This window comes from Protomyctophum parallelum, assembly GCF_964188405.1.
Source record: "Protomyctophum parallelum genome assembly, chromosome: 3".
NCBI classification, from domain to species: domain Eukaryota; kingdom Metazoa; phylum Chordata; class Actinopteri; order Myctophiformes; family Myctophidae; genus Protomyctophum; species Protomyctophum parallelum.
Genome location: NC_139698.1, coordinates 1,274,534 through 1,299,621, shown reverse-complemented (window position 1 = coordinate 1,299,621; position 25,088 = coordinate 1,274,534). Strand labels below are relative to the sequence as shown.

The 25,088-nt window shown below is 42.5% G+C and overlaps 1 protein-coding gene across 1 annotated transcript; it reads right to left on the bottom strand.

Moving 5' to 3' along the window:
- Positions 1-13,393: 13,393 nt before the first annotated feature.
- On the bottom strand, positions 13,394-24,665 carry pomk (protein O-mannose kinase). The gene is given in 6 exon segments (XM_083761614.1): positions 13,394-13,769; positions 13,772-13,943; positions 16,005-16,148; positions 19,836-20,081; positions 20,946-21,330; positions 24,556-24,665. Coding segments are annotated over 5 exon segments (1,137 nt in total). The 5' UTR covers positions 21,273-21,330; positions 24,556-24,665; the 3' UTR covers positions 13,394-13,521.
- Positions 24,666-25,088: the final 423 nt, after the last annotated feature.

Sequence of the window (25,088 nt, the reverse complement as noted above, 5' to 3'; positions counted from 1 at the left end):
TTTTCTCTATAATGTTTTAGAGCACCTTACTTAGCAATTGTTTTGAAAGAAGCTTTAGGCTATTAATAAAATTACCGTACCGTACCTTACAGGACGAAGATGCAAGCACTGAAGAGGATTAAAAAGTTATGCGAAACAATCGGGTTGAGAGCGTGAAAGCAATACAGTACCAATTTAAAGACATTAAGGCTGCCTTGCTTGAAGTGGCAGAGACCACTACTGATCCTATATTAACAGTGAGGCCAAGTCGCTGGCCAACTATGAGCTGGAGAGTTTTGAATTCATTCTTGGCATGATTATTTGGTATGACATGTTGTTTGCTGTAAACACTGTGAGTAAGAATATGCAGTCTAAGGATATGCAGCTGGATGTGGCTTTGTCTGATATTAAGGGACTGATTAAATTCATGACGAAATACAAAGCAACTGGATTTACGTCTGCAAACGTAACAGCAAAAGAGATTGCTGCAGAGATGAATAGAGTTTTCAGGGAGACACGTGCGCGAAAAAGAGACGCGCTTGGTATCCCACTATCTGCAGAGCGCCTATTCGAAACGGACTATTTCATTAAAATAGTGGACCAGGCGCTCTCAGCACTAAGCTCCAGGTTTAAGCAATTGCAACAATTCGAGGAAACATTTGGATTTCTTTTGAACCTATCCAAACTTCGTGGAATAGATGACACTGAACTGATGGAAAAGTGTAAAGCTTTGAGCACGTCTCTGACAGATGGAACGTCTAGGGACATAAACGGAGATGACATGTTCACTGAACTGCGCGTATTGTGCCAAACCGTGCCCAATGAAGCCACGACTGCGTTGGAAACGCTGCAGTTTCTAAAAAAAAGGAACGAGACATTCCCTAACTGCGAAGTTGCCCTTCGCATCTTGTTAACAACCCCTGTCACAGTGGCATCTGGGGAGCGCAGTTTCAGCAAGTTAAAACTAATAAAGAACTATTTGCGCACCACAATGTCCCAGGAGCGCCTGTGTGGACTTTCCATTGTAGCAATAGAGCAGGACGTTGTCGCTAAATTAAAATATGAAGACATTATTTCAGAATTCGCGGCAAGGAAAGTGAGGAGGAAAATCCTCACATAATTATCTTCTTTTTTGTGTGGAATGTCAATGGCTGATTATTGCTGCATGTGAATGATGTTGTATAATAAACAAGCATATACAAACTTATGTCATGTTAAGGCTTCATTATTTATAATAATGATCAAACATGTATAAACTAACAGTGTTAAACGTGCAGTATATATTTTTTTTCTTCACAGTAAGCCTCTTTATTTTTTTATAGCTTCCTTACAACAAATAAAATAACATAATGTGGACCACAATCTCTGCATTCACACTGTAAGGCTGCTAAACTGGGCAGTGCATGTCAATTTATTACTCATTGGAGATGAGAACCTGGCTTGATATTTGTAGAAAAGTGAAGGCAAAAGTAAGTATTACTTTTGCTGCGCGCGCAGGGCCTCGCACAGAAATCTCGCACTAGGCCTCGCATTTCTCCCAGACGCCCCTGGTCATAGCACGTCATAGTACATATGTATAGCATAGTAGTATAGATGTATAGTTTATATGTATAGCTTCATTATATAGATATTCCACTGTTACTTTCTTAGCTTACGCATGTTTCTTGATAAATGTTTTTATGTGATGTATTCCCATGCTTTTTTGTTCTTGCTTAATGTAAGTCGCTCTGGATTAAGAGCGTCTGCTAAATGCCTAAATTGTAAATTGTAAATTGTACTGTGAAATATAATGAAATGTACCCATTCTACATACTGTGAAATATAATGAAATGCACCCATTCTACATACTGTGAAATATAATGAAATGCACCCATTCTACATACTGTGAAATATAATGAAATGCACCCATTCTACATACTGTGAAATATAATGAAATGCACCCATTCTACATACTGTGAAATATAATGAAATGCACCCATTCTACATACTGTGAAATATAATGAAATGCACCCATTCTACATGCTGTGAAATATAATGAAATGCACCCATTCTACATACTGTGAAATATAATGAAATGCACCCATTCTACATACTGTGAAATATAATGAAATGCACCCATTCTACATGCTGTGAAATATAACGAAATGCACCCATTCTACATACTGTGAAATATAATGAAATGCACCCATTCTACATACTGTGAAATATAATGAAATGCACCCATTCTACATGCTGTGAAATATAACGAAATGCACCCATTCTACATACAAAGCTCACATCACAGCTGTCACTCGATCCTGTAGGTTCACACTCTATAACATACGACGAATTAGACCGTTCCTCACCCAGGAATCAGCCCAGCTCCTAATCCAGACAACAGTCTTGTCAAAACTCGACTATTGTAACTCCCTCCTTACTGGCCTACCAGCATGTGCACTTAAGCCTCTCCAGCTGATCCAAAATGCCGCAGCTCGCTTGGTCTTCAACCAGCCAAAATTCTCACATGTCTCCCCCCTGCTCCGCTCCCTCCACTGGCTCCCGGTCGCTGCCCGCACAGAATACAAAACTCTGATGCTGGCATTCAAAGCAACCAAAGGTATGGCTCCCCCATATCTTACAAGTATGATCGAACCCTACAAACCCTCCCGCGCACTCAGATCAGCCAACGCAGGGAAGCTGGAAGTACCCTCACTAAAAACGCCGGGACAACGCTCCACACGTCCCAAACTCTTCTCCCTTCTGGCTCCAAAACTGTGCAATGCACTTCCCATTGCAGTCAGAACTGCAGCATCACTCCCAATCTTCCGCCGTAGTCTGAAAACCCACCTTTTCAGACTCCATCATGGCCCATAGCACTTACCCTACCCCCTTAGATAGCACTTTATGTAGACTTAGATAGCATTTGATACAGACTTATAGCATGTTATGTAGACAGCACTATAATTGTATTGTATATAGTCATAGCACATCATAGTACATATGTATAGCATAGTAGTATAGATGTATAGTTTATATGTATAGCTTCATTATATAGATATTCCACTGTTACTTTCTTAGCTTACGCATGTTTCTTGATAAAAAAAATTATGTGATGTATTCCCATGCTTGAGTGAGCACACACACGTGAGCACACACACACACACACACACACACACACACACCATGTAGAACTCTTTACGTCACTGACTGTCAATGTTGCACCATGACAGGAAGTACCACACACACACACACACACACGCACACACACACACACACACACACACACACACACCATGTAGAACTCTACGTCACTGACTGTCAATGTTGCACCATGACAGGAAGTACCACACACACACACACACACACACACACACACACACACACGTGAGCACACACACACACACACACACACGCACACACACACACACACACACACACGCGCACACACACACGAACCTAACAGTAGAATATCTATATAATGAAACTATATTGTGCTATATGTCTACATAAAATGCTATATTCTAAATGACATAAGTTGAGCATTTGCATTGGCCTGTAATGTCGTAGACTGCAGTCATTTCACTGACAAATTGGAGGTGAAGAAATTCAACAGAAAAAGGGAGTTATCATCTCTAGAGGGGGAAGTGCAGCGGACTGTCTGGTTGACTCATTATTATCAGGACATTATACTTAGTGGACAATTGGTTGAGAAACAGTGGAATGTACAGTATACACATGGGAGGCATACAGTAGCAAGTGTTACAAAAGCATTCATCTTAGCCCTTAGCCCATATCCCCACCCAACACAACAGTGGTCCCCAGGTTGATTCTAAGTCAGCGTGGTGGTCCCTGGTTCACAAACAGGTTGATTCTAAGTCAGGGTGGTGGTCCCTGGTTCACAAACAGTTGAAAACCCCTGTCGTAGAGGTCAGGACGGACAGACAGACAGACAGACAGACAGACAGACACTCACCTCCATGTTGCTGTGTGTTTTCCAGGTGTCTCTCAGGGCTGTGTCTTCGCTCTGCTGTGTTCTCTCTCTCTCTCTCTGCTGTGTTCTCTCTCTGTCTCTGTCTCTGTCTCTCTCTGCTGTGTTCTAGTGCTATGAGGAAACAGATGCTCTCTCTCTCTCTCTCTCTCTCTCTCTCTCTCTCTCTCTCTCTCTCTCTCTCTCTCTCTCTCTCTCTCTCTCTCTCTCTGAAAAGACCGTTACTCCAAAACACACCCCTTCATTACAACACTTCCTCGTTACAACTGATGCTCTCTCTACCCTCTCTCTCCACCCCCCCCCCCCCCTCTCTCTCTCTTCCCCTCCCTCAGGTTGGGGGTCTGGCTAGCTACTCTAAGGTGGAGGAACATTCTGTTTAACCCATTCTGACCTGAGATCAGATTCATAACGAGGTTTCCGCTGGACACACACTGGTCTGATGGACCCATTCTGACCTGAGATCAGATTCTAGAAAATAAATGTTTTTTTTTTTTTTTTTTTTTTTCAAAAATAGCAGATCTACAAGCTCGTATCGCGCCACTCGGTGGCGCGATATGAGCTTGTAGATCTGCTATTTTTCAATAGCTAAAGCATAACATGATGCCGACACCAAAATGGCTGCCCGGTCAGAATGGGTTAAGCGGCCCGTGCGTGGCCGCTTCTCACCCCCAGGGTGTCGTACTGGTACTATATATTCATACGGTCATAATGTACAGCGTAATACAGTAGCAGTGAAACACTGATACTAGTTTGTGTTATTAGGCTCAGGATGGTGAATTGACATCCAGATGAAATCAAAGAGACATTTTACCTTCATAGAGGAGATGACATCGGGGTCATCAGAGGGTCTTCATCCCTCCTCTCAAAGTGGGAAGAACATCTGTGGTGTTTCCCCTGGAAGAGTCAGGAAGAGGAACACAGACCATGAGCACTGGACTAGAAACACAAACCATAAACAATGTGGACTAGACACACAAACCATAAACAATGTGGACTAGAAACACAAACCATAAACAATGTGGACTAGAAACACAAACCATAAACAATGTGGACTAGAAACACAAACCATAAACAATGTGGACTAGAAACACAAACCATAAACAATGGACTAGAAACACAAACCATAAACAATGTGGACTAGAAACACAAACCATAAACAATGTGGACTAGAAACACAAACCATAAACAATGGACTAGAAACACAAACCATAAACAATGGACTAGAAACACAAACCATAAACAATGGACTAGAAACACAAACCATAAACAATGTGGACTAGGACGAAAGTCACTCTCACCAAGATGGGGGTGGGGCTCGATTTGACCCCGATTTGACCCCTGGTCCCTCTGAGGTCTTCAGCAGGGGCCCCGGACCCCCTGCTGAAGACCCCTGCCTCATTGTCCAGAGAATGAATAAAGATTCACTCAGTCTTACACACAACACTACTCTACTATACCTTACTCCAACATGAGGGTTTATGAGGGTCAAATGGTGGTTCCGTGGCTCAGATGGGTCTGAGAGGCTAAATGTCATCAGATGGTGGTTCCGTGGCTCAGATGGGTCTGAGAGGCTAAATGTCATCAGATGGTGGTCCGTGGCTCAGATGGGTCTGAGAGGCTAAATGTCATCAGATGGTGGTCCGTGGCTCAGATGGGTCTGAGAGGCTAAATGTCATCAGATGGTGGTCCGTGGCTCAGATGGGTCCGAGAGGCTAAATGTCATCAGATGGTGGTTCCGTGGCTCAGATGGGTCCGAGAGGCTAAATGTCATCAGATGGTGGTTCCGTGGCTCAGATGGGTCCGAGAGGCTAAATGTCATCAGATGGTGGTCCGTGGCTCAGATGGGTCTGAGAGGCTAAATGTCATCAGATGGTGGTTCCGTGGCTCAGATGGGTCTGAGAGGCTAAATGTCATCAGATGGTGGTCCGTGGCTCAGATGGGTCTGAGAGGCTAAATGTCATCAGATGGTGGTCCGTGGCTCAGATGGGTCTGAGAGGCTAAATGTCATCAGATGGTGGTCCGTGGCTCAGATGGGTCTGAGAGGCTAAATGTCATCAGATGGTGGTTCCGTGGCTCAGATGGGTCTGAGAGGCTAAATGTCATCAGATGGTGGTCCGTGGCTCAAATGGGTCTGAGAGGCTAAATGTCATCAGATGGTGGTCCGTGGCTCAAATGGGTCTGAGAGGCTAAATGTCATCAGATGGTGGTCCGTGGCTCAGATGGGTCTGAGAGGCTAAATGTCATCAGATGGTGGTTCCGTGGCTCAGATGGGTCTGAGAGGCTAAATGTCATCAGATGGTGGTCCGTGGCTCAGATGGGTCTGATAGGCTAAATGTCATCAGATGGTGGTCCGTGGCTCAGATGGGTCTGAGAGGCTAAATGTCATCAGATGGTGGTCCGTGGCTCAGATGGGTCTGATAGGCTAAATGTCATCAGATGGTGGTCCGTGGCTCAGATGGGTCTGAGAGGCTAAATGTCATCAAATGGTGGTCCGTGGCTCAGATGGGTCTGAGAGGCTAAATGTCATCAGATGGTGGAGGATTATGTGGAATATGGAACCACATTTCATTAATAATTGCTTTAAATTAGGGCCGGGACTAATTGCGATTAATTTAGATTAATTAACCACCGAAAAATGAATCGCGATTAACTACAGATAAATTAATCGCACCTTTTTTTTCACCGCGGAACGTTTCTCACTGGGCGCTTTTCTATAGTACTGAAAACGGGAAATAATAAAAAGTCACCCCATTTTGTGTTGCCTAGAACTGGAGGTCTGACAAAAAACAGTAACAATATGAAGTAAGTACAGCTTTGTGATGTCACTGAGATGTACTTGTTACTGTTACTATTTTTTTTTCAGACCTCCAGTTCTAGGCAACACAGAATGGGGTGACTTTTTATTATTATTTCCACAACAGGTATATTAATGACAGTAAAATGTTGAAAATGAGTGGTATCCTGTAGTCACTATTCATTGATTCACTGGGATACCAAAAAACATTTAAAAAAAAAGGTTTCTCGCTGTTCTCGGGTTGAATATTGATATGCGATTAAAATGCGGTTAATCTAGATGAATTCATCGCAAAGCCTCTGAGTAATTAGATTTTTTTTTTTAATCGAGTCCCAGCTCTACTTTAAACTAAAAGTGTTACCCTGGTCTTAATTTTCTCCCCTGAGAAGAGAGACCAGGACAGACGCATTGTCACCATTCACAGCTGGCTCTCTATGGCAAATAGCTATGCTAAATAGATCTAGATCTAAATAGATCAAATAGGTATGCTAAATAGATCTAGCTTGTTGATAGCAGCATCTAGAGCAACTTTGACGATGGCGAGGGCCAATATATACTTCCACACCGACTCCCTAGGGCCACGTATTATTATTATTATTATATAATAATATGGTATTGACGCGTTTTGAGCTTGTAGATCGGCTATTTTTGCTATATTCAAATTGAAATCTTGAATTTTTGCTATTTTTGAATTGGAATCCTGAAAATTTAAATTGTTATGTAATTTCAAATGCCTTTAATTATACTTGTGTTGAAGCAAGGAGCTACTCATTTAGACTGAAGTAATTAAAGCAGGTCATGTTTGCATGTTGTGGAATTGTAAACAGCTGGAACAAACATTATATCAGTATTCTGACATTAACCTGAGGGCCGCATTAAGTGAAGGTGGGGGCCGCATGTGGCCCCCGGGGGCCGCCAGTTGCCCACCCCTGATCTAGAGAGAGGTCTCCTTCCTATTGTCCTTCCTGGTGACCACGACCTTATTTGGACATGACTTCAGGGGGCTGGGAAACCATGCAGAGACCACCTTTAACCTTTAACCTTTGACATGACTTCAGGGGGCTGGGAAACCACGCAGAGACCACCTTTAACCTTTAACCTTTGACATGACTTCAGGGGGCTGGGAAACCATGCAGAGACCACCTTTAACCTTTAACCTTTAACCTTTAACCATGACTTCAGGGGGCTGGGAAACCATGCAGAGACCACCTTTAACCTTTAACCTTTAACCTTTAACCATGCAGAGACCACCTTTAACCTTTAACCTTTAACCTTTAACCATGACTTCAGGGGGCTGGGAAACCATGCAGAGACCACCTTTAACCTTTAACCTTTAACCTTTAACCATGCAGAGACCACCTTTAACCTTTAACCTTTAACCTTTAACCATGACTTCAGGGGGCTGGGAAACCATGCAGAGACCACCTTTAACCTTTAACCTTTAACCTTTAACCTTTAACCTTTAACCATGCAGAGACCACCTTTAGCACCTTTTCCTTTTTGATGTCTTTGTCAGTATAAAGACTCTACTGAAATGTTTGTGACGGTGTGTTAAGTCACGTGACTGTGACTTTCCTTCTCATTATGATCTGTTCCCATGCAGTTAAGGGGCCCTGAAGCTAAATGGTGCATTAACCCATTCTGACCTGAGATCAGATTCATACCAGGTTTCCGCCGGACACACACACTGGTCCTGATGAACCCATTCTGACCTGAGATCAGATTCTAAAAAAGTCAGTCGCTCTTCGATTAAAAAAAAAATAGCGTGGCGCGCTATGAGCTTGTAGATCTGCTAATTTTCAATAGCTAAAGCATAACATGATGCCAACAACAAAATGGGTGCCCGGTCAGAACGGGGTTAATATAGCACCTTCATCCAAGGTGCTTTATTGCATTGCAATAAAGTGTTGCTTGATTTAACGGCCCGCTTAATTATGACACTGTCTGGCTCCGTGGACTTCTAAGGGCCTTTCTCGGCCCCCACCTCTCTCCTTCTAAGGGCCTTTCTCGGCCCCCACCTCTCTCCTTCTAAGGGCCTTTCTCGGCCCCCACCTCTCTCCTTCTAAGGGCCTTTCTCGGCCCCCACCTCTCTCCTTCTAAGGGCCTTTCTCGGCCCCCACCTCTCTCCTTCTAAGGGCCTTTCTCGGCCCCCACCTCTCTCCCTGTGTTTAGGATCCAAGATGGCCGCAGCACCAGGGGGGGGGGGGGGGGGTGGGGCAGAGGCTTAGAGTATATATGAATAGAGACGGCACCCAGAGGAAATCTTGAGGCGAAATGGACATAGTGGCCGAATGAAGGTATTGCAGCCTGTGGCCCCAAACACATGAACGCGCTGTCCGTTGACTATCATTGTGCACGTTCACGACGGATGACGCTCGTGCGTGTTCAACGGCAGCGCGTTCATGTGTTTGGGGGCCACTCACCATTGCAATCCGTCCCAGAATGCACTCTGTTCCTATACCCGGAAGGAGGAGTGAAATCGCCTCATGCGCTTTTGAGCAACTTAATGCAAGTGGATGGGAGGAGAACTACAACTTAATGCAAAGTGGATGGAAGGAGAACTACAACTTAATGCAAAGTGGATGGGAGGAGAACTACAACTTAATGCAAAGTGGATGGGAGGAGAACTACAACTTAATGCAAAGTGGATGGGAGGAGAACTACAACTTAATGCAAAGTGGATGGGAGGAGAACTACAACTTAATGCAAAGTGGATGGAAGGAGAACTACAACTTAATGCAAAGTGGATGGGAGGAGAACTACAACTTAATGCAAAGTGGATGGGAGGAGAACTACAACTTAATGCAAGTGGATGGGAGGAGAACTCGGGTGTCTTCTCTATAGATATATATACTCTATGGACGGAGGTGAGCGGGCGGGGGTCGACCCTATGACCTCACTGGGCTGCGTTCAAGACACCTGACTAGTGTCTGAACACAGCTTTGATGGATGTGTTCTGCCCCCCATCAAACTAAATGTTTGGTCAAACCATATGGGCTTCCATTGGAAATGCATTGGAGCGGCCATTAAACACAGACACAAGACAAATTCAGACAGACAGCATGGAGGAGGATGTGAAGGAGTGGGGCCTGGCAGACAGACAGCATGATGGAGTGTGGCGAGCCTGAGCAGAGACTGCCGACCACAGGTGGCTCAGGGGTAGAGTGCCTGGATGGTAACCGTAAGGTTGCCAGTTCGAACCCGGGCTCCCCCAGAGTTACTGTCGAAGTGTCCTTGAGCAAGACACTGAACCCCTAATTGCTCCCGATGTGCTGGTTGGTGCCTTGCATGGTTTCCGCTGCCATCGGTGTGTGAATGTGTGTGTGTGAATGGGTGAATGTAATGCACAATCTATGTAAAGGTGTGTGAATGTGTGTGAATGGGTGAATGTAATGCACCATCTATGTAAAGGTGTGTGAATGTGTGTGTGAATGGGTGAATGTAATGCACCATCTATGTAAAGGTGTATGAATGTGTGTGTGAATGGGTGAATGTAATGCACAATCTATGTAAAGCGCCTTGGATAAAGGCGCTATATAAATGCACCATTTACCATTTTATTTACCACATCGTTACCACCTCCTGTCCTCCTTGTATTGTATATGTTTGAGCTGAAAGGCTCTTTTAACCCCTTTTACAATTTACAATTTAGGCATTTAGCAGACGCTTTTAATCCAGAGCGACTTACATTAAGCAAGAACAAAAAAAGCATGGGAATACATCACATAAAAGCATTTATCATGAAACATGCGTAAGCTAAGAAAGTAACAGTGGAATATCTATATAATGAAACTATACATATTTACTACTATGCTATACATATGTACTATGGCGTGCTATGACTACATACAATGCAATTGTACATAGTACCTTTCCTTTCCTTAGTCCAGTAAAGTTACCCTGGGTAAACATAGTACCTTTCCTTTCCTTAGTCCAGTTACCCTGGGTAAACATAGTACCTTTCCTTTCCTTAGTCCAGTAAAGTTACCCTGGGTAAACATAGTACCTTTCCTTTCCTTAGTCCAGTTACCCTGGGTAAACATAGTACCTTTCCTTTCCTTAGTCCAGTTACCCTGGGTAAACATAGTACCTTTCCTTTCCTTAGTCCAGTTACCCTGGGTAAACATAGTACCTTTCCTTTCCTTAGTCCAGTTACCCTGGGTAAACATAGTACCTTTCCTTTCCTTAGTCCAGTTACCCTGGGTAAACATAGTACCTTTCCTTTCCTTAGTCCAGTTACCCTGGGTAAACATAGTACCTTTCCTTTCCTTAGTCCAGTTACCCTGGGTAAACATAGTACCTTTCCTTTCCTTACCTTACAAGGGAGAAAGAAGAGAGGCAGAAGACGAAACACCTGGCCCCGTGACCTGGATGCAGATGAGTAGAGATCTGGGCCACACAGGAGGACAGCTGGAGAAGATGGACCGGGATGTCTGGAGATCTCCTGTTCGTGGCCTATGCCCAAAGTTGGGCTATAGGCGTTAAGAACAGCATGTCCTCACTGTATTGCATCACTGCTATTATTTTAATGTTTTATGCCTTGCTTTTCTTTTATTTCTTTCTCCATTGTTCTGTAAAGCACTTTGAGCTGCATTCCATGTCATGAAAGGTGCTATACAAATAAAGTTGTATAATTAATTAATGACTTAATCAATAATTGCCATCCCTAGTTAAAATAGATTATTTATTATGAGTATATGAACAAAAATATGCTATAATTAAGTATACTCTTTTCACGTAGTCTTTTATTTGACATTCCTCCACATGGACAACATATCGGTCACAATGTGACCGTCAAAATACTAACTCTAAGGTGTCGTCCATTTTAGAACGACTGAAAAACACGATGTAAAAATATATATATTTCTTCAGTGTGTCAACTCACAGCCTCACAATGGGGAAACATACCTCATTTATGTTGACAAAACAAATTATATTTATATATATATATATATATATATTAGAGCTGGGACTTGATTAAAAAAGATAATCTAATTAATCAGAGGCTTTGCGATTAATTAATCTAGATTAATCGCATTTTAATCACATATCAATATTCAACCCGAGAACAGCGAGAAACCTTTTTTTTTAATGTTTTTTGGTATCCCAGTGAATCAACGAATAGTGACTACAGGATACCACTCATTTTCAACATTTTACTGTCATTAATATACCTGTTGTGGAAATAATAATAAAAAGTCACCCCATTCTGTGTTGCCTAGAACTGGAGGTCTGAAAAATAATTAGTAACAGTAACAAGTACATCTCAGTGACGTCACAAAGCTGTACTTACTTCATATTGTTACTGTTTTTTGTCAGACCTCCAGTTCTAGGCAACACAAAATGGGGTGACTTTTTATTATTTCCAGTTTTCAGTACTATAGAAAAGCGCCCAGTGAGAAACGTTCCGCGGTGAAAAAAAAGGTGCGATTAATTTATCTGTAGTTAATCGCGATTAATTTTTCTGTAGTTAATTCATCTAAATTAATCGCAATTAGTCCCGGCCCTAATATATATATATACACACACAGTATATATATTTTTTTTTTCCTCCCGGCACACTTTAAAGAACGGTGTCAGTGTAAAAGTTGACAGAGCCATATATGGAGCAGTGCTTCTCAATGTGGACTCAATGGAGTGTACGGGTCCATTTGGTTACATTAGTTAGGATTGTAAATTGGGGTTCGAGAGATAACATAAAGGGACTCTGTGTGCCAATGCATATGAGGGGGGGGGGGGATGAGGGGGCGACACATGGTAAAAGTCAACCCATACATACACGTGCTAACTACAGCATGTCTCTGGGCTGTTTGGGAACGATGCTAACGTGCTAACTACAGCATGTCTCTGGGCTGTTTGGGAATGATGCTAACGTGCTAACTACAGCATGTCTCTGGGCTGTTTGGGAACGATGCTAACGTGCTAACTACAGCATGTCTCTGGGCTGTTTGGGAATGATGCTAACGTGCTAACTACATCATGTCTCTGGGGCTGCTGCTGTCTGTGTGGACACCGTAGTGCTAACGTGCTAACTACAGCATGTCTCTGGGGCTAACGTGCTAACTACAGCATGTCTCTGGGGCTGCTGCTGTCTGTGTGGGGACCGTGGTGCTAACGTAGCTAACGTGCTAACTACAGCATGTCTCTGGGGCTGCCGTAGCTAACGTGCTAACTACAGCATGTCTCTGGGGCTGCCGTAGCTAACGTGCTAACTACAGCATGTCTCTGGGGCTGCCGTAGCTAACGTGCTAACTACAGCATGTCTCTGGGGCTAACGTGCTAACGTGCTAACTACAGCATGTCTCTGGGGCTAACGTGCTAACTACAGCATGTCTCTGGGGCTAACGTGCTAACGTGCTAACTACAGCATGTCTCTGGGGCTAACGTGCTAACGTGCTAACTACAGCATGTCTCTGGGGCTAACGTGCTAACTACAGCATGTCTCTGGGGCTGCCGTAGCTAACGTGCTAACTACAGCATGTCTCTGGGGCTGCCGTAGCTAACGTGCTAACTACAGCATGTCTCTGGGGCTGCCGTAGCTAACGTGCTAACTACAGCATGTCTCTGGGGCTGCCGTAGCTAACGTGCTAACTACAGCATGTCTCTGGGGCTGCCGTAGCTAACGTGCTAACTACAGCATGTCTCTGGGGCTAACGTGCTAACGTGCTAACTACAGCATGTCTCTGGGGCTAACGTGCTAACTACAGCATGTCTCTGGGGCTGCCGTAGCTAACGTGCTAACTACAGCATGTCTCTGGGGCTGCCGTAGCTAACGTGCTAACTACAGCATGTCTCTGGGGCCGCCGTGGTGTAGCATCATGTCGTCGTAGACCATCCTGTAGACGCGCAGCACGTGGCGGGCCGCGGGCCGCGCGGCGGGGTCCGTCCGCCGGCACTCGGCGTGGACCTGGAACAGGTGGAAGTGCGCCAGGTCGCCGCCGCCCACGGCGCCCAGCAGGTGGCGCGTCACGGCCGGGATCTTCCACACGTCCGTCTTCTCGTCGTAGCCCGGCATCAGCTCGTCCGCGAAGGCCACGCCCCCCTCCCCCCCCCTCCCCCCCCCCCCTCCTCCCCCTCCTCCCCCCCGCCAAACGGCCAAAGCTGCTCCGGCGCCACGAAGTCCCCGCGGAGCTGACGGCGGCCGCATTTAGCCAGCAGGCCGCGCGACACGTCCACCTCGGGGAGGGCGTCCAGGTCGTTCACCTGCCGGTTATCAATCAATCAATCAATCAATCAATGCTTTGTTCCAGAGCACCAGTGTTGTTTTCGTCGACTAAAACTAAGACGAAAAATGTTCGTCGACTGCCTTTTTCCACTGACGAAAACAAATGGAAACTAAATAAAAACTAAGCTATGATGACTAAAACTAAGACTAAATATACTGACAATTTCGTCGACAAATAAAAACTAGACTAAAATGTTAGGAAGGGACTAGTGGACAAGAGATCCAGTATAAGTCATTTTACACTTTGGTTGCATGCTGAAAATAGCTGATCTACAAGCTCACAACGCGTCGCGAGCTTGTAGATCGGCTATTGGATCGGCATGTGAGCTTGTAGATCGGCTACTGGATCGGCTATTTTATTTCATGCAAGTGTAAAAACACTCATTACGACGGCATCAAGGCTCGCCAAAATACATTTTAGTCGACTAAATCAACTGTAGATTTAGTCAACTAAAATCTTATGACATTTCAGTCCAAAGACTCCAAAAGCAACACTGTTTCAGACGCAGGGAGATCCATATCACAGAAGAATAAAATACATATAAAACATGGGGATTTTAAACAATACCCTAAAAGTGAGACTGCGCATAATAGATGCACAAATACCAGCAAGGGCACATATATACACGCCAACCCCGATAGCATTTGATACAGACTCATAGCATGCTACGTAGACAGCACACAATACCCCATAGTGATAAAGTGAAAAATGTTTTCTCAAATATTTAGTTAATTTAAACTAAAATAAATAAAAAACTGAAAAAACATGTACATAAGTATTCACACTCTTGACTTAGTACTAAGTTGAGGCAACTTTGGCAGCAATTACAGCCTTAAGACTTTTTGGGAACGATCCTACAAGCTTGGCACACTTTAATTTGGGGTATTTTCCAGTCTATGGAGCAGTACCGATACCTACCACCAGGTGGAAGAAGTCTATGGAGCAGTACCGATACCTACCACCAGGTAGAAGAAGTCTATGGAGCAGTACCGATACCTACCACCAGGTGGAAGTCTATGGAACAGTATGATACCTACCACCAGGTGGAAGTCTATGGAACAGTACCGATACCTACCACCAGGTGGAAGAAGTCTATGGAACAGTATGATACCTACCACCAGGTGGAAGAAGTCTATGGAACAGTATGATACCTACCACCAGGTGGAAGAAGTCTATGGAACAGTATGATACCTACCACCAGGTGGAAGAAGTCTATGGAGCAGTACTGATACCTACCACCAGGTGGAAGAAGTCTATGGGACAGTACTGATACCTACCACCAGGTGGAAGTCTATGGAACAGTATGATACCTACCACCAGGTGGAAGTCTATGGAACAGTACCGATACCTACCACCAGGTGGAAGAAGTCTATGGAACAGTATGATACCTACCACCAGGTGGAAGAAGTCTATGGAGCAGTACCGATACCTACCACCAGGTGGAAGAAGTCTATGGAACAGTACTGATACCTACCACCAGGTGGAAGAAGTCTATGGAACAGTACTGATACCTACCACCAGGTGGAAGAAGTCTATGGAACAGTACCGATACCTACCACCAGGTGGAAGAAGTCTATGGAACAGTACTGATACCTACCACCAGGTGGAAGAAGTCTATGGAGCAGTACCGATACCTACCACCAGGTGGAAGAAGTCTATGGAACAGTACCGATACCTACCACCAGGTGGAAGTCTATGGAACAGTACCGATACCTACCACCAGGTGGAAGAAGTCTATGGAGCAGTATGATACCTACCACCAGGTGGAAGAAGTCTATGGAACAGTACCGATACCTACCACCAGGTGGAAGAAGTCTATGGAGCAGTACTGATACCTACCACCAGGTGGAAGTCTATGGAACAGTACTGATACCTACCACCAGGTGGAAGAAGTCTATGGAGCAGTACTGATACCTACCACCAGGTGGAAGAAGTCTATGGAACAGTACTGATACCTACCACCAGGTGGAAGAAGTCTATGGAGCAGTACCGATACCTACCACCAGGTGGAGGTCTATGGGACAGTACTGATACCTACCACCAGGTGGAAGTCGCTGGTGAGCAGGAACTGGGACAGGGTCTTCTCCAGGGTGTTGGAGTCACACATGACCCGTGGACCCGCCGGGCTGTCGTGGAGGAAGCTGATTATGGACACATAGTCCACGGCCAGACGCAGACGCACCTGGAACAACCATGATAATAATAACAATGTTATTATTAATAACCCATTCTGACCTGAGATCAGATCCATACGAGGTTTCCACATGGACACACACTGGTCTGATTATTATAACCCATTCTGACCTGAGATCAGATTCTAGAAAAATCTCAGTCGTTCTTCGATTTTTCAAAAATAGCAGACCTACAAGCTCGTGGCGCGCTATGAGCTTGTAGATCTGCTATTTTTCAATAGCTAAAGCACGACATGATGCTAACACCAAAATGGCTTCCCGTTCAGAATGGGTTAATAATAATAACAACAATGACAGCATTATTCTTTGAAAAACCTAATGTTTCTATGTTAGGCCTCTTTAAGGCGCGATTCATACTCCTATTTTAGAGCCGAATAAAAGTCGGTTCGGCTCCGTAGATTTAGAGTTCTGATCAGAGCCATGGAGAGCTCCGTAGATTTAGAGTTCTGATCAGAACCATGTAGAGCTCTGTAGACTTATAGCTCTGTTTAGAACCATGGAGAGCTCCGTAGATTTAGAGTTCTGATCAGAACCATGTAGAGCTCTGTAGACTTATAGCTCTGTTTAGAGCCATGGAGAGCTCCGTAGATTTGACTCCTGACAGTTTCATTATTTCATTATTAAAGCCAGCTCAAGCAAACCTGTAGGGGTGAAAACAATTATAACTTAACCCGATAATTATAACAGTGCCTAAAAATGCTGATATTTGCGCCGCCCTCGTTGAAAAGCATGAACTGATCAGCTTGTTTTAATGAATCCAAAAGGAGTTAATATCACAGGCAGACTCTTCACATACTAGAGCATGTCTGAAATAAATATCAGAGCCGAGATCGACATGTAAATATGAAATAAATGCTTAAACATGTACCGTAGTTAGGTGTAATGCTAGAGTCCACAGAAGACATGTAAATATGAAATAAATGCTTAAACATGTAGCTATAGGTGTAATGTTAGAGTCCACAGAAGACATGTAAATATGAAATAAATGCTTAAACATGTAGCTATAGGTGTAATGTTAGAGTCCACAGAAGACATGTAAATATGAAATAAATGCTTAAACATGTAGCTATAGGTGTAATGTTAGAGACCACAGAAGACATGTAAATATGAAATAAATGCTTAAACATGTAGCTATAGGTGTAATGCTAGAGTCCACAGAAGACATGTAAATATGAAATAAATGCTTAAACATGTAGCTATAGGTGTAATGTTAGAGACCACAGAAGACATGTAAATATGAAATAAATGCTTAAACATGTAGCTATAGGTGTAATATTAGAGTCCACAGAAGACATGTAAATATGAAATAAATGCAACATGTAGCTATAGGTGTAATGTTATAGACCACAGAAGACATGTAAATATGAAATATATGCTTAAACATGTAGCTAGGTGTAATGTTAGAGTCCACAGAAGACATGTAAATATGAAATAAATGCTTAAACATGTAGCTATAGGTGTAATGTTAGAGACGACAGAAGACATGTAAATATGAAATAAATGCTTAAAGGACAACTTTAGTTTTTTTCAACCAAGGCTCATGTTTTAGGTTGTTATTAGAGAAAGTAAAAGGTGTGTGTTAATTTTCTTTCATTTGCTGTTTTCTTTCGTTTTAGGGATTTTAGCAGTTTTTGACAGGGGGGCGGGGGCATTCGAGCATGGGGCTAAATATGTATTTTTTTACAACATTTTATGGAGATTTATTTTTTTATTATTTATTATAGTCCTACTAGACCCCAAGAAATTACATCTGGCCACAGAAGATCACAGGATCTACTGAATGTGTCAAACTAACATATTGAGCCTATACACACAGTATAAGCCTTCCCCCAGTAGGCTACCTTCACATTCAGTAGATCCTGTGATCTTCTGTGGTCAGATGTAATTTCTTGGGGTTTATTAGGACTATAGTAAATAATAAAAAAATAAATCGCCACAAAATTGTGTAAAAAGATACATATTTAGCCCCATGCTCGAATGCCCCCGCCCCCCCCTGTCAAAAACAGCTAAAATCCCTAAAACGAAAGAAAGCAGCAAATGAAAAAAATAATTACACTCATTTTTTAGTTTCTCTAATAACAACCTAAAACATGAACCTTGGTTGAAAAAAACCAAAGTTGTCCTTTAAACATGTAGCTAGGTGTAATGTTAGAGACCACAGAAGACATGTAAATATGAAATAAATGCTTAAACATGTAGCTATAGGTGTAATGTTAGAGACCACAGAAGACATGTAAATATGAAATAAATGCTTAAACATGTAGCTATAGGTGTAATGTTAGAGACCACAGAAGACATGTAAATATGAAATAAATGCTTAAACATGTAGCTATAGGTGTAATGTTAGAGACCACAGAAGACATGTAAATATGAAATAAATGCTTAAACATGTAGCTATAGGTGTAATGTTAGAGTCCACAGAAGACATGTAAATATGAAATAAATGCTTAAACATGTAGCTATAGGTGTAATGTTAGAGTCCACAGAAGACATGTAAATATGAAATAAATGCTTAAACATGTAGCTATAGGTGTAATGTTAGAGACCACAGAAGACATGTAAATATGAAATAAATGCTTAAACATGTAGCTATAGGTGTAATGTTAGAGACCACAGAAGACATGTAAATATGAAATAAATGCTTAAACATGTAGCTATAGGTGTAATGTCAGAGACCACAGAAGACATGTAAATATGAAATAAATGCTTAAACATGTAGCTATAGGTGTAATGTTAGAGACCACAGAAGACATGTAAATATGAAATATACACCTATAGCTACATGTTTAAGCATTTATTTCATATTTACATGTCTTCTGTGGACTCTAACATTACACCTAGCTACATAGTCTACAAAGGACATGTAAATATGAAATAAATGCTTAAACATGTAGCTATAGGTGTAATGTTAGAGTCCACAGAAGTGAACCTTTTCAAGCCTGTTTTCTCAACTCTCTGTTTCTCTGCCAGACATTACTCTATAAGCCATATCTCTAAAAACCGGTGGGTCAAACTGAACCACCAACATGTCCATTTGAAGCTATGATTCCCTGCTTTCACATGACATGAAAAGACGACAGCCTCGCTCAGAAACCGGCACATTATCGCCCCTAACTGCGTATAACTGCCAGTGTTGTTTTCATCGACTAAAACTAAGGCGAGAAATGTTCCGTCGACTAACCTTTTTTCACTGACGAAAACTAAATGGAAACTAAATGAAAACTAAGCTATGATGACTAAAACTGAGACTAAATTTATTGACAATTTCGTCAACAAATAAAATAGTCCCTTCCTAAAATGTCAGGAAGGGACTATAATGGACGAGAGATCCAGTATAAGTCATTTTACACTTGGTTGCATGCTGAAAAAATAGCAGATCTACAAGCTCACAACGCATCGCGTTGTCAGCTTGTAGATCTGCTATTTTCAGCAAATCTAAAAACAGCCATTACGACGACATCAAGGCCCGCCAAAATACATTTCAGTCGACTAAATCACCAGTAGATTTAGTCGACTAAAATCTTATGACATGTAGTCGACTAAAACTAGACACTAAACACTAAAACATTCCAGGTGACGAAAACTATTCCAGAGACTATAGGAGGACTGAGACTAAAATAGAAATGTGCTGCCAAACACAACAACAACACAGGTGTCATGGTGGGTGGCCCCCCTACCTGCCAGGTGTCGTGGTGCCGGTGCCTCTCCTGGGCCAGCACCGCGTCCAGGTTGAGCAGCGATCCCAGCGGGTGGTACTCGGTGACCAGGCTGTGGCTCTGCGGACACAGGCCCACCAGCGCCACCACCAGGGGGCCCTGGAGGGCCCGCAGCATGGCGGCGCCGTGGAGGAAGTCCTCGGCGTACTGCGGAGAGGACAGGGTGGACAGCGCCACCTTGTGGCCCCTCCACTCCGACAGGAACACCTGGGAGGAGAGGAGGGGGGGGGGAAGGGCGCACACACGCACGCACACACACATGGACACACGCACGCACGCACGCACACACACATGCATGGACACGCGCGCGCACGCACACACACGCACACACGCACGTGACTGTCAGTCGGTGTGTGAATGGGTGAATGTAATGCACAGTCTATGTAAAGGTGTGTGAATGTGTGTGAATGTGTGTGTGAATGTAATGCACCATCTCTGTAAAGGTGTGTGAATGGGTGAATGTAATGCACAGTCTATGTAAAGGTGTGTGAATGGGTGAATGTAATGCACAATCTATGTAAAGGTGTGTGAATGTGTGTGTGAATGGGTGAATGTAATGCACCATCTATGTAAAGGTGTGTGAATGTGTGTGAATGGGTGAATGTAATGCACCATCTATGTAAAGGTGTGTGAATGTGTGTGTCCGAATACCGAATATCGAATATCCGAATATGAATAATATTATATATCTTTTTTTCCTACCATTGCTGTCATGGCCGTACCTTAAAGCTACCTGATTTATGGCAAAACTTAACTTCAATAATAATCACTATTAAGGGTCCATAAAACATTTATTCAGCTCTTTTGAATGCATTCATCGCATACACTATTTCGTGGTATATTTTCTGCCTATTCAGGCCGAAACCGAATAAGCCGAAAAAGCATTTTCTTTGCCATATTTTCCTGCATGCCGAACATTTCGGTGCATCGCTACTTATTCTTTCTACCTGCTTCACGGCTCCCTTATTATTATTATTATTATTATAGTTATAGTTATTCTTACCTGCTTCACGGCTCCCTTATTATTATTATTATTATTATTATTATTGTTATAGTTATAGTTATTTTTACCTGCTTCACGGCTCCCTCGCCGATCAGCCTCAGCTTGCGCACGTCGGCGCCGATGTGCGCACACTGCAGCCAGGGGGAGCAGTTCTTCATGGCGGCCATTTTGAAGTGTCCCGGGGGACAGGCGGCCGCGGCGGCGTGGTGGTGGTGCTGCTGGTGGTGGTCGTGCGGGGAGACGGCGTAGCGCTGCGTCTGCTCGCTCTGGTACAGCGAGTCCAGGTAGACGTAGAGCAGCACGTTGGCCGACAGCAGGGCGGCGAGACACACGCACACCACGGGGACGCTGCGGGTCGCTACACCGCTCCGTCTGCCCAAAGACCCCTCGCCCATGATGCTCTCCCACTGGGGCTCGGTGTCTCTCTCTCTCTCTCTCTCTCTCTCTCTCTCTCTGAGAATGACAGCATTATGCAGAAGTTAACACATTTCGACCTGAACTCGATTCTAAATGTCTTCTAAATCCTGACAGTTATCTGAAACCCTTTCTATATCAGTGGTTCTCACAGGGTTAAACCTCATGTTTCTATATCAGTGGTTCTCACAGGGTTAAACCTCATGTTTCTATATCAGTGGTTCTCACAGGGTTAAACCTCATGTTTCTATATCAGTGGTTCTCACAGGGTTAAACCTCATGTTTCTATATCAGTGGTTCTCACAGGGTTAAAACCTCATGTTTCTATATCAGTGGTTCTCACAGGGTTAAACCTCATGTTTCTATATCAGTGGTTCTCACAGGGTTAAACCTCATGTTTCTATATCAGTGGTTCTCACAGGGTTAAACCTCATGTTTCTATATCAGTGGTTCTCACAGGGTTAAAACCTCATGTTTCTATATCAGTGGTTCTCACAGGGTTAAACCTCATGTTTCTGTGTCAGTGGTTCTCACAGGGTTAAACCTCATGTTTCTATATCAGTGGTTCTCACAGGGTTAAACCTCATGTTTCTATATCAGTGGTTCTCACAGGGTTAAACCTCATGTTTCTATATCAGTGGTTCTCACAGGGTTAAACCTCATGTTTCTATATCAGTGGTTCTCACAGGGTTAAAACCTCATGTTTCTATATCAGTGGTTCTCACAGGGTTAAACCTCATGTTTCTATATCAGTGGTTCTCACAGGGTTAAACCCTATGTTTCTATATCAGTGGTTCTCACAGGGTTAAACCTCATGTTTCTATATCAGTGGTTCTCACAGGGTTAAACCTCATGTTTCTATATCAGTGGTTCTCACAGGGTTAAACCTCATGTTTCTATATCAGTGGTTCTCACAGGGTTAAACCTCATGTTTCTATATCAGTGGTTCTCACAGGGTTAAACCTCATGCTTCTATATCAGTGGTTCTCACAGGGTTAAACCTCATGTTTCTGTGTCAGTGGTTCTCACAGGGTTAAACATCATGTTTCTATATCAGTGGTTCTCACAGGGTTAAACCTCATGTTTCTATATCAGTGGTTCTCACAGGGTTAAACCTCATGTTTCTATATCAGTGGTTCTCACAGGGTTAAACCTCATGTTTCTATGTCTATGTTTCTTTGTAACTAAAATGGGTATTGCCGTAACCAGGAAATGTTCTAGCTACAGAACACTAAACACTAGGAAAGCAGTAACTCAAGCTCTAGTGTTATCACATCTTGAGTATTGCCCCGTCATTTGGTCATCGGCTACAAAAACAGACATACATAAATTACAAATAGCTCAAAACAAAGCTGCCAGATTAGCTCTCCAGTGTTCCAACAGGACACACATTGCAGAAATGCACAGAAATCTATCGTGGCTTACTGTTGAGAATAGATTACATTCACGTATTCTTACGTTTTTCAGAAATGTATTAATGGACAAAAAACCACAGTATTTCTTTGAACAGGTAGCACATGTAAGAGACGAACATAACCATATGACTAGACAAGCCAGTTGGGGTGTTTTGGTGGCACTTAAACCAAGAACAAATATTCTTAAATCTTCTATTATCTATAGAGCAGTAATATGTTAGAATGCACTACCAAAGTGTATAACCAATACAAATACAAAATGAATCTTTAAAATTAAGTTAAAAGAACACCTTTAATATGTAAACCATACTGCAGTAACCCTGGGAAAATAATAATTCAAATGTATAATGTGTTGAAAGTGATTTTTGCTATGTTTTTCTTTTGTTTTGTTTTTATTTCTCCTATGTTTTTTATTTCTTATTTTATATTTTATTTTACTATGTTTTATTTTGAGTTAGTGTTTGTAAACAATTGTAAGTATTGCCTTTGTTAAATGTTAAATGTTTGTCTGTGTCGGACCCCAGGAAGACTAGCTTTTGTCAAGGCAAAAGCTAAATTATTTTTGCTCCTATGCCACCAAAATGTGGAACGCCCTACCAACAGTCATTAAGACATGTGAATCCCTTGACTCCTTCAAAACCGCTCTCAAAGGGCACCTACGGACGGCTGCAATTCTAAACTGGCCTCTGTAAAATCTGAATCCCCCCCCCCCCTTTCCCCTCACTGTATAATGTATGTATCTTTTCCCTTTTTGCTTCCTTTATGATGAATTCCTGTTCTGTTCTTTAACTACATAGAAGTGTCTATTTGTACGTCTCTAAATGTTTTGATGAATTGAACATGGTGGACCCTGTTGTAAACAAGTGTAATGCTTAATTGGGTCGTCCACTCAGTCACAGTTAACAGACTTTGTATTGAGTTTGTGCTTGAAATGTACTGTAATTCTACAAACTGTTAATACATATTTCAATCAATCAATCGATCAATGGGGATCCTTATAAACAATAAACAATAAACAGTAATGCTTTATGCTGTCGTCCACTCACAGTTAACAGTCTTTAGTTGTTGTGCTTGAAATGTACTGTAGTGCAATTCTGAAAACTGTTAACAAATACTTCAATCAAAGAAAAAGTATTGACCAAATCGTCAGTATATTTACTCTTGGGTTGGGTTGGTAGTTTGGTTTGCATGCTGAAAATAGCAGATCTACAATCTCAAAACGCGTCGCGTTGTGAGATTGTAGATCTGCTATTTTCAGCATGCAAACCAGCATAAAACTGGATCTCTTGTCCACTAGTCCCTTACTATCATTTTAGTCTAGTTTTTATTTGTTGACGAAATTGTCAGTATATTTAGTCTTAGTTTTAGTCATCAAAGCTTTGTTTTCATTTAGTTTCCAGTGGAAAAAGGTAGTCGACGAACATTTTTCGTCTTAGTTTTAGTCGACGAAAACAACACTGGTTTCAGTCGCCACGGCTTAAGTTTTCATGTAGTTTCCATTTAGTTTTCGTCAGTGACATAAAGGTAGTCGACGAACATTTTTCGTCTTAGTTGACGAAATCAACACAGTTGTTGTTGGTTTTTTTTGATTGATTGAAATATTTATTAACAGTTTGTAGAATTTACAGTAACATTTCAAGCACAAACTCAATACAAAGACTGTTAACTGTGAGTGGACGACCCAATTAAGCATTACACTTGTTTACAACAGGGTCCACATTGTTCAATTCATCAAAACATTTAGAGACGTACAAATAGACACTTCTATGTAGCTAAAGAACAGAACAGGAATTCATCATAAAGGAAGCAAAAAGGGAAAAGAAAGTAGATACATAGTACATAAACATACCTTGTGGTTCCAGACCTTCACATGACGACAGAACAGCAAACACTATAGACTAGACTACGTCTGAGACGATATTAAAAACATTTACGTCAGATAAAAAAAAAACACAAACGTTCAACGTGTAGAAAAAATATAAACAAACTGGAGGAAACCCCCCCCCCCCCCCCCCCCCCCGGAAACGGAAGAAACGTCGTCAAGAACACACTGTTGTTCAACCAGGAACACTTCCGGTCGGGTCGAGCTCTATCACAATAAAAGTATTTGTTTTGCAGCGGTGGTAAAAAGAAAACTGTACCCGCATTTATTCATTCATGTGTTCATTAGTATTTTTACTGTAATCTAGAAGTTCTTTTGTTACAAGAAAAAGTCCAGAATTCAAAAATGTAATAAGTAAAAAGTAGTTATAGGCTAAATGTTTTGATGAATTGAACATGGTGGACCCTGTTGTAAACAAGTGTAATGCTTAATTGGGTCGTCCACTCACAGTTTAACAGTCTTTGTATTGAGTTTGTGCTTGAAATGTACTGTAAATTCTA